Raw genomic sequence first — 10,107 nt, forward strand, 5'->3', positions numbered from 1 at the left:
AGATAAGTCTTCAAGTCTTCCATCTCTTTGATTCAACAATCTCTTCACTATCGCTTTCCAACCCCTCACCCTGCCTTTTTTACTCATACCTCTCCTAAGGTTTGAGAAAATTACACATATTTTCTCTCTTTTTGAAAAACATACACATGTGTTTCCATGAGATTTAAGAAAATTACATGTCTTCCTAAAGGTTTAAAAAATTACACATGTCTCCTTTTATTTTTAAAACCTACAGAAACTCCCTAAATATCATCTAAGCATTCGACAATAGCAAGTTATATGCATTGATAATTTTGATTAAAAAAAGACTAAAAAAATGATATAAAAAGTTAAAAAAATATGATACTTTCCACAACATTTATATAGGTTTGGATGTACCCTAACCTAACTTTAGGTAAAAAGTAACATATTTAAATTTTACGATTACAAAAAAATAGATAACTTTTTTTGTAGTGACATCGAATATTTTTATATTTATGCATATGAAAAGTATATTTTAATATTTTTTAATCAAAATTGTCAATATACATTACTTGTTACGGTCAAATGTTTAGGTGATATTTAAATAATTTGTGTATTTTAGAAATAAAAAAAAGCATGTGTAATTTTTATAAATTTTTAAATATATATATATATATATATATATATATATATATATATATATACATATATATATATATATATATATTTTACTAAAAGAGAAAAAATATATGTAATTTTCATAAATATGATAAAAGACATGAATTTACTCTTACATGTATTAGGATATTTTTTCCCCCGTGAAAGTAGTCGAGTATAAATAATGCTGACAATTTTTATTATCAATTAACGAAGTTTATGAACTTAGATAAAAAAAATATCAAAATTATGAACTAATTACACATTTTCAAACTTCAAAAGAGACTTGACTGAAAAACTTATTGAATACAATAATATTTATTTTATTTAAAAGTATCAGAAATTTTAATCAGCAACACAGTGCGATGGCAAAGGAAATATCTTACCAAACAAAAATCCGCCCTAGATTTGTTTCTCAATCCAATCTCCATCATGAGTTTGATATTTGATATGATCGAGTAAAATTTTATCTGTTTATTCCCATTTCCCCATAAACTCCACTTGTCCGATGCACGCCGTATATCATATACTAGTACTTTCTTTGTTTGACATTTAAAATTTTAACACATAAATTAAGAAATAGTATTAATATTTCAAATATTATTATTCAATATTTAATATATTACTTAGCTTTTGTATTAAATAAATTCTTTTATTCATATTTTTACTTTTACTTTACAATAAATGGTTAAAAACATAATAAAAAAAAGTATTAGTTAAAATAAATTAAATGAAGTTAAAAAATAATGAATTGATTATATATAGCTAGGTGTTATAAATAAAAATAATTATTAATTTATCATTTTCAAATTTTGAGTTATCGATTAATTTGCTTTTATGGTTAATTGACTAGCATATTTTAGACGCTTCTTTTATTTTCGTAAATTTTAAATTATTTAACAAGTGATATCAATGACTTGTTAGAAATGAAGGTCAGTGCTCTGATTTGTCCCTGATTCCTGCCATGCAATATTTTTTTAAAATAAATTTATCCTTGGGAAGAAGCATAATAAAAATTAGTTTCATTGTTAGTGTAAAAAATTTACATTGTGAATCAATAGTAGATTATAATATAATATTTAAGATAATTATTATAAAAAATAATAAAGTATCATATATAAAAAATTGTAATTGAATATGAACTTCTTTTACATTATCCTTAAATAAGCTCCTTTCTTTTAAGTTAAATATAATATACAGTTATATTGCATACTTAAAAGGAGAACATTGTCACTTAAAGTAATTAAACCTGTTTCGATCAATATTGTCTCAGTAAAAAATTAGCCCAAATTTATCCAATGACTATATCACTTTAATAAATAAAATAACATAATCAAATCTAAATAAAGTGTTTTGAATACTTACTATAAGTTATTTCTTATTTCTTTAATCAACTCCACGTGGCACGTACCATTTGTACTACGTACAGATCACTTCGTAATAATTTGCTAAAACCGAATATTTGTAGCAGTTTTTTAATCGAGCGATTATTACCTTTTAAAAAAGTTATAGTTATCTTTGTTTTTCACTATAACAAAGATTCGGTATATTTACTAGTTTTATTAATTATTAATTTTTATCAGATAATTTGACTGATGATTTTTTCATTCGAAAAGATTTAAATTTGAGATCCTTTAGGAAAGTGAATATATATTTTACAATTTTATGGTTGAAATTGTGCTCCGTTATAGAAAAAGTGAAAAACTGCGGACGACGTAAATCCTACAGCTGACTTGATAGTGTTCAAAACAGTGATCCATTGTACTTCACTTGCTTTTGGTTGCGTGCATAAGTATTTGGTTTGAATACAACTGCTCTGTTTAATTATAAATCCCTGGGTTATCTTGATTTACCCGCATGTCTAATTTGTCAGACTAAAGAAAATTATAAATGTTTAGATTCTTTTACAATGGGGTCACAATAATGTATTCATTACTAGCGTACTATATCATGCTAATGCTTTACAGCTCAACAATAATACAAAAAAAAAAAACTTGTGTTTGACAATGCAAACTTGCACTATAAAGTTAGTGAATAATAGTTAATTAAATTAACGGGAATTTTAGTAATTACTAGATCAAAAGAAAGATATAATAATAAAATATGAATTTCAGTGTTCCCGGGAACTTTAGTTAATTTTACAGTACAAATCATATATTGATGAAATTTGAAAAATATAAATAAATTAAGATTAATTTCTATGTTTTGTCATAGGGTAAAAAAATTACAATATAATCAAAAAGAAATTTGATAAACATGACTTTTAGAACTCATTTAATGGTCAAAATATAATAAGATAAAATAAGAATATGATAAGACGAAGATAAATTTTAGCATTAACAAATATTTGGTGTGTTGGCAAAATTGTAAGTAAATCACTAATTTTTATGAGTTTGAGTTTTGGAAGGTTCTCGTGCTATATAACTTGCACAATGGATCATTGCCTGTGCAAATCACAAGTTTTACGAGAAAATCATTGAACTGTCAATCCCTTTCTAGTTTGGCGAAGTGGACTTCTTTTTTCTGTTAATGAAAGTCCATTTTTTTTAAAAAAAAAGAGGAAACTCACATTGGGGTGAAAGAAACTAAAACAAACGCTTGTGTTTTCCTCTTTATTTTCCGCCCTCAACACTACTTTCATTGTCATTAGTCATCGTCAATGTGATCCTTAATCATCAACAATACTATTTCATTGTCAGTGCATGCATTGATGGATTCATCTTATGTTTTATAGTTCACATGAGCTTGATGTTGTTTGGCTTTTAGTGTGCATTGGGTGTTGGCTAGTGTGTGGTAGATGTTGATTGTTTTGTTTGCATAGTTTGTAGTGTGAATTGTCTGCTTGGTGTGTTACATTTGTGTTAGCTTATTGGTTGTTCTTCTATTTTTCTATTGTTTGGTGCGCGTTCTTCTATTATTCTTTGTTCTATTTTTTGTTTGGGCCTGTTGTTCAGATTGGGCAAATTTTTCCCTATTTTGTTCTTAACCCTTATGAATTATTTTATGAGTTATAATTTTTCTTATTTATGTTGTTTTTTTTAAGTATATGTATGTGTATAAATATAATTCTACATTTTAGAGAGATATAACAATAGTGTAGATAAATCCATCAAAGCCACTACTTTCTCATAAAGAGATAAACATAAAGCTAAACTTCATTCTTCTCTCTTATGATCATGTGCTCTATTAGCAAGCATCTCCACTTGTATCCTAAAAAAACTTAAAGGAATGAGACATAATGTTCCCAAGAATGCTCTAAGGACTCTATTCTTATATTCAACTCTTCTATCAAACTAGCCATGTTTACTTATCTCTAATTGTATTATCCTTACTTGGTCTTTAACAAATCCTTCATACCTATGGTTGAATCTATGCTTTTGTTCTTATTGTTAACATTTTTCTATCATGGTCATCTCTTTAATTGACTAAACCATTATTACTTAGACTATACTTTTCCTTTATGTGGTACTTTAAGCTATCCACTATATTCAAGTGTAAGGCTACTAAAGCCTCAGGGTACTCTTAATGCATGTCACTCCACTCCTTTTCATAGGGTCAAACTCTTATATATCTTACATTAGATAGATATTTTATCTTTTTTCTTTTCTTATTTACGACTACCATTATCCAATTAGGACCATTTAACCCTATCATAAGGAACTATCACTCCCTCCCCGGCCCGTGAGGCAGTACAAGGCATTCTTAACTTCTAACAATATCATCCTTTTTGCCTAATAATTATTAAACGCACGCCTTGTTTTCTACGTAAAGCGGGAGAACATACATACATATGGTGACCAAATACTTATAATTTGGGCACATCATCAATTCAAACTTCAGGATTATCTTATTCATGCATACACTACTAGAATTAATGTTTTTTAAGTCGGTTATATTGGACATTTTATGACGGTTTTGAATCAAAACCGTTGTAAAAAGAAGTGTCATAAAATGGTAAATCACATATAACGACGGTTTTGAGACTGTCTTAATATATTGTATTTTCTAAGACGGTTATTGAAATAACCATCTTAGTAAGTCATTAGTGTAGTTGGGAATCTAAGACGATTATTGGGATAACCGTCTTAGTAAGTCCTTAGTTTAGTTGTCTTTCTACAACGGTTATGAAAATAACCGACTTAGTATGTCTAACCTTCTAAGACGATCATTCGAATTACCGTCTTAGTATGTCTAACATTCTAAGACGATCATCACGATAACCATTTTAGAATGTATTTTTTTAAAAAAACAATTGATCAACTGTTCACGAATCTAGCTACATAACATCAAAATACTTCACCTTTTGACCCCTGTAGGGACAAGATTATGTAGTACGTGATGATAAGCAAGATCCAGCATATCATACACATCATCAGGAATTATTGATCCAAGAAAACCACTTGATCTCTTGCTCCTGCTGAAGTCATCAAATATACATAAGCTGACTTCCCAAATCCATTTTAGAGGAATCAAAATAATTAAGGGAAAAAATATCAAATATTTTTTTCAAAGAGAAAAGGAAGCTTGTCCAAAATCAAAATTATATGGAAAACTAAAATCAGCTACAACAAAGGTTGCACTTGTACACATTTATCACGCAATAATTAATAGGACATCGACATCTTCCATTCAGCACTATTTGGTGACTAAGTCAAACACAATAATTAATGTTTGCTTTAAATTTAAATCAGGTTGGCTTTACCTTCAGTAATCCACAACAACCTAAATTTACATGACATATTAACTTGAGTTGAGTACAACAATAAAGTAGTCTAATAGATGGGAAAGAGGGGGGGGGGGGGATTTTAAATACCTTGGATGTGAAGCAAATCCAAGAGTGAAAAGATGGATATGACCAGAAGAACTTGAAGCTGCAAGAATATCTGGAAGCCGCTTTGATTGTCCAAATGAAAGAGAAAATATAGTAGAGAGATATGTCCCCCTTCTAAAGCTATATGACTGTGGAGAAAACATCAGTCTGGTTCTACACTTGATGCAAAATTGAACACAAAATTAAAAGATAAAAAATGGCTACAAGGTATATAATCAATCCATAAAGAGTATAACTCATGTATGAATTACTTCAAAGAATGACGATGGAAAACAAAATAAAAAAGAGCTCTATTGATTCAAAAATATTTGGTCCCATGAACAAACAAATTAGGGACTGGACTCTTAAGGTCAAAACTGAGTAAAATGCCTGTGTGTTTTGACGTGACATTAAAGGGACTTGCCAGATAATTGTATCATAATCTGATCTTTTATAACCAAAATCATTTTGTTTGCAATGAAGCAAAATATTTGTCAGTTTTCATCATCTCACTAGGCTATATGATAGAGAAGGTACACAAGCAAAAGAATTAGTGAATATTATGGTAACAAAGTCATTTATTTATTATATAATACTATTCATAAGGAAATTTATGTATAACCTCACAGTGTAAATGGCATTCCATGATATTATATAGCAATGCAGATCCTTTGGTAGTACTGGCAGGAAGAGCCAAGTAACATGCATCCAAACAAGGGAAAAAAGCACAAAGTCCTGCGGGTAATTAAAAGTTTAAAATTTTAATTAGCTAGCATAATTAAAAGTTTAATTCACCATGTTTGTCACACTCCAATTGAGAATAGAATAATAATCTAACAAGTAACAACTGCAAGTCAACAATTAATGTCTCCTTATTGAATGAAATCATATCACATATTGGTTCCAGCCTCACCTTTAATATTTGGCACTGTTTCAATAATATCCAAGATTATGAGACTATTTATTTCATATATATATGCTTTGTCTTGTAAAATGACAATGAGTCTGCATTATAAAGAAACCGAGAGATTAGAGTAATCTTAGTGATCAAAGAATTTGGCAGTGCTACACTAAGTATTAGGAAAATAGCATGATGCCCTAATTATAATATACATAAATAATCAGGGTGTCAAGTAATCAACTTCATAAAACCACCCCAACCCGAGCTTCATTTTGTTTGATGCCCACTTCATATTCCAATAATAAAAACACAACATAGTTGATAGTAATGTTGTTTAACATTTTAATAAGAAAGCATTTGTAAACCTAAACCGAGACTAAACTAAAAAGAAGAAAAATGCACTAGTGAAGATGGAGGTTTGACCTTTGTCTATTCATACGAACAATAAGTATGGAAGTTAGAAAATTCAATTCTCTAAGAGTAGCTCCAGTGGTTGTATTGAATAAACAAATACGGCGAGAGGACAAAGATGGTTGCACGTGCATCATGCATCAATCAAAACAACAACACACTATCAGAGCCCGAGCCTGAGCCCAGGACCAGGCCCAAGCACACACGGTAAGGTAGATAGTAGTCATTAGCAAAGCTAGTTTGATTACAGTACAATACCTGATGACTAGCTCCAACGATAGCAAGATGGTTGGAGCTAAACAACATCTCAGCAATAACAAAAGCTTCAACCGCTACACGAAGGAAGGGGGAAAAAAATTAAGAAGAAAAAAGGTGATTAATTAATGGAACTGAATCAAAGGGGCATCAAAGCAAAAGAATTCAAAGAAAGAGTCACTTAGTAATGATGAAAGTTGCAGGAATGCGTAATCTGATACATTTAACCTATTTCTATAACATGACAAGCATTGGCCAAAAGAAAACAAAATACTATCAACAAAGCTGGAAAATAACTAAGATTTCAAAATTGACAACATGGTCATGGAAGGCATGAATAGAAAATCCTTGATGAGGTTGAGACACAAATAAAATACTAAGGTTTAAAGCTTGAAGAAAAAAAGGTTTAAGCTTTTTTTAGTGGCTGAAGCACATATACATACCTCTCGAGGCATGAGGGTCTTGGGAATAACTCTGCAAGAGACAACAAGATGACAAATATAACATCAATGGTGAAATAGACCAACAAAAGTAAGCACAATGGTTACTCATTGACTATGAGTTCCTGTTCTTGCCTTTTTCCCAACATCTTTGTGGGGAAAAAAGAGAAAAGGGGAACAAATTAAAAAAGAAACAAAAGTGAAGAGTGTTTTGTGTTACTTACCCAATGACATGGTGACCTCCATCATGAACATCTTGTGAAACTAAACCCATTAGACCAATGCTCCCCCCTCCATACACCAAATCGATGTTCCTTGAGACCTTAATTCCAATACCATTCAAAATTAAAAACTAATAATCAGCCTTGGAATAGTAACATAATAATAGTGGTGGATATGATTGTGTATGAGTAATGAATGACCCTTTACAAAACAATCTCGTGAGAGTACATTATTTATTGTTTGACTGAAAGTAAAAGGGAAAATGATTCCTCAATGCTCACTTAGCAGAAGGCAATTGTAAAGTCCGTACAGTGTTTAGTTCAGAGCTATTGAACCAAAAGCTCAAGAGGTAAAAATAAAAATAAAAATGGAGACTTCAAGCTCTAAACACATGAAGAGAAAAAAAAAGTATGCAAAATTTTACAGTTTGAGAATGTTTTTGAGGTTGTTTTGCCTGTCATGAAGAGACGTCATCATTTGCATATGCAAACTATACCAAGACACAGGTTATTGTTTTGAATAAAAGTAACCTTACACAAATATTAATGAAGTTGACAATGGAAGCAAAGTATTCAAGACACCATAAGAAAAAATATTAATTTTTTTGTGATGGAGATTTTGAGGAAAACAAAAGAAAAACATAATGCGGTTAGAAAAAGAAGGCATGAATATATAGCTTACCAATTCGTTCCCAAGTTCAATGGCAGCATCTTGGTAGGTACTCTTCTTGTCGGGGCTACTCCCATAGAACCCACAAATCCTCTTGAACTTTGAATGCCTCATTTCACTTTGTGTATCCATTTTGTTAGTTATATTAACTTTCACAGTTACACACATAACATATATTTTGTAACATTTCTGAAACTGAAATTTCTCCCTCCAAATTATGTTCCTATAACTCTCCCCTATTTTTTCTTTCCACTTGTTACAAACAAGTGTGAGTTCCAACTGAAGCTCACAAAGAGCCTGAGCCATGCTCAACGTCCTCGACCACCTGGAAAAGTTTTGTTTCCACAATGTGAGCAACAGAAAAAGGGAAAACAAAGCGCCTGAGCCATGCTCAACGTCCGCCAACCCATTTTGCACTTAAAAAAGGAAAACAAAGAACAAAAACACCCCACCAAACAAAGGTCAAGAAAAAGGGTTCCCCCCTACAATGTGACATTATGACCAACACATAGTGGACAGTACTCACTGAAAATTATAGAGGAGTATGCACTTGACCATGTCCTCGAACAACGTGAGAGAGTGAAACACCCTTCTAGAGAAGCTTTTATTTGGATGATCAACCATGTGCAGGCTTCTGAATTCCCTCACAGCCTTCTCTTTCGCTTTGGAGAAACGCAGCATTCGCGAAACCTGAGCCTAAAAACAGCAACAACGGAAGAAGCGAAAGATTGAAAACGCACGAAGCAAAAGAAGCGATTAGAGGTTAGCGGTTACATAGAGAGTTGGGTACCGTGATGGGGTTTTGTTGTTGGGGAGAGAGGGCGTGGGTGGCATGAACCCTAACGGCGAGGGATTGGGAGTGTTGGGAAAGTGAAACGAGGAAGGAGGAGGGAAAAGGATGGAGTGAGGAAATTAGGGTTTTGGAGAATGGGTCCCAGTGGTTGGGCAGCATCATAAAGAGGTCATGGCTGCACACTGCCTGCTCGAACTAGAATGGCGAGGGAAGTTGTCGTCAATGGGGAGGATGAGCAATGCAAGCTAGGGTTAGTACGTAATTAGTAAAGGAACGAAGGCGGGTTTTCTTGAAACCCGTCGTTGTTTAAGCTTTTGATAATTACAGAAATGTCACTGTGTCACATTCTAAGACGATTATTATAACCGCCTTAGAATGTACGACGTAAAAACAAATTTTTGTTCCCCTAATTACAAAATTGTCACCGCACCATATTCTAAAACGGTTCTCCAGAATCGTCGTAGATGACACGTTGTAAAAGCAATATTTTCTAGTAGTGATATTCAACATAGTGTCAATCATAGATATAACACATGTATTATTATACATAATCAAATTACAATATGATTCAAAATATTTGTTGATGTTAGACTAGTTGATGAAAAATTGAAAAATATAGTTTAAAAAATGTGATTATTCTAATAGATATTTTAATGATGTGATAAGTCGATTAATTATAAATTTTATTACTAATTATAGCATTAGTTAATATTATTACTTAATAGTATGAATAAAAAAAATTAAATCCTTAATGGACAAAAAAACTTTCAAGAACTTAAAAAAACACCTTATGCTATAGGGAATAAAGGGTTACTTAAGCCCATTTTTATTTATATAATAATAATTTGAAACTCAGCTTCAACTGCAACTTCTTGCATAGAATCTTGTCCCACTGTTGAAGAAGGTGAAGTATTATGAACGCAAGCACAGAATGGAAAGAACAATCTAGCTTCAAGGGCTAGGAACTTTTCATAAGAGAGAAAGATAA

General features: G+C 31.3%; 1 protein-coding gene across 1 annotated transcript; it reads right to left on the reverse strand.

The window, feature by feature from the left end:
- Window positions 1-6,549: 6,549 nt before the first annotated feature.
- LOC114389870 (cytokinin riboside 5'-monophosphate phosphoribohydrolase LOG3-like) lies at window positions 6,550-8,458 on the reverse strand. The gene is made up of 4 exons (XM_028350588.1): window positions 8,339-8,458; window positions 7,660-7,757; window positions 7,439-7,469; window positions 6,550-6,615 (listed from the first exon to the last, which is right to left on the reverse strand). The coding sequence occupies exons 1-4, from the start codon at window positions 8,456-8,458 to the stop codon at window positions 6,550-6,552; spliced, it is 315 nt and encodes a 104-aa protein (XP_028206389.1).
- Window positions 8,459-10,107: the final 1,649 nt, after the last annotated feature.

Source organism: Glycine soja, chromosome 16 (genome assembly GCF_004193775.1).
Source record: "Glycine soja cultivar W05 chromosome 16, ASM419377v2, whole genome shotgun sequence".
NCBI lineage: Eukaryota > Viridiplantae > Streptophyta > Magnoliopsida > Fabales > Fabaceae > Glycine > Glycine soja.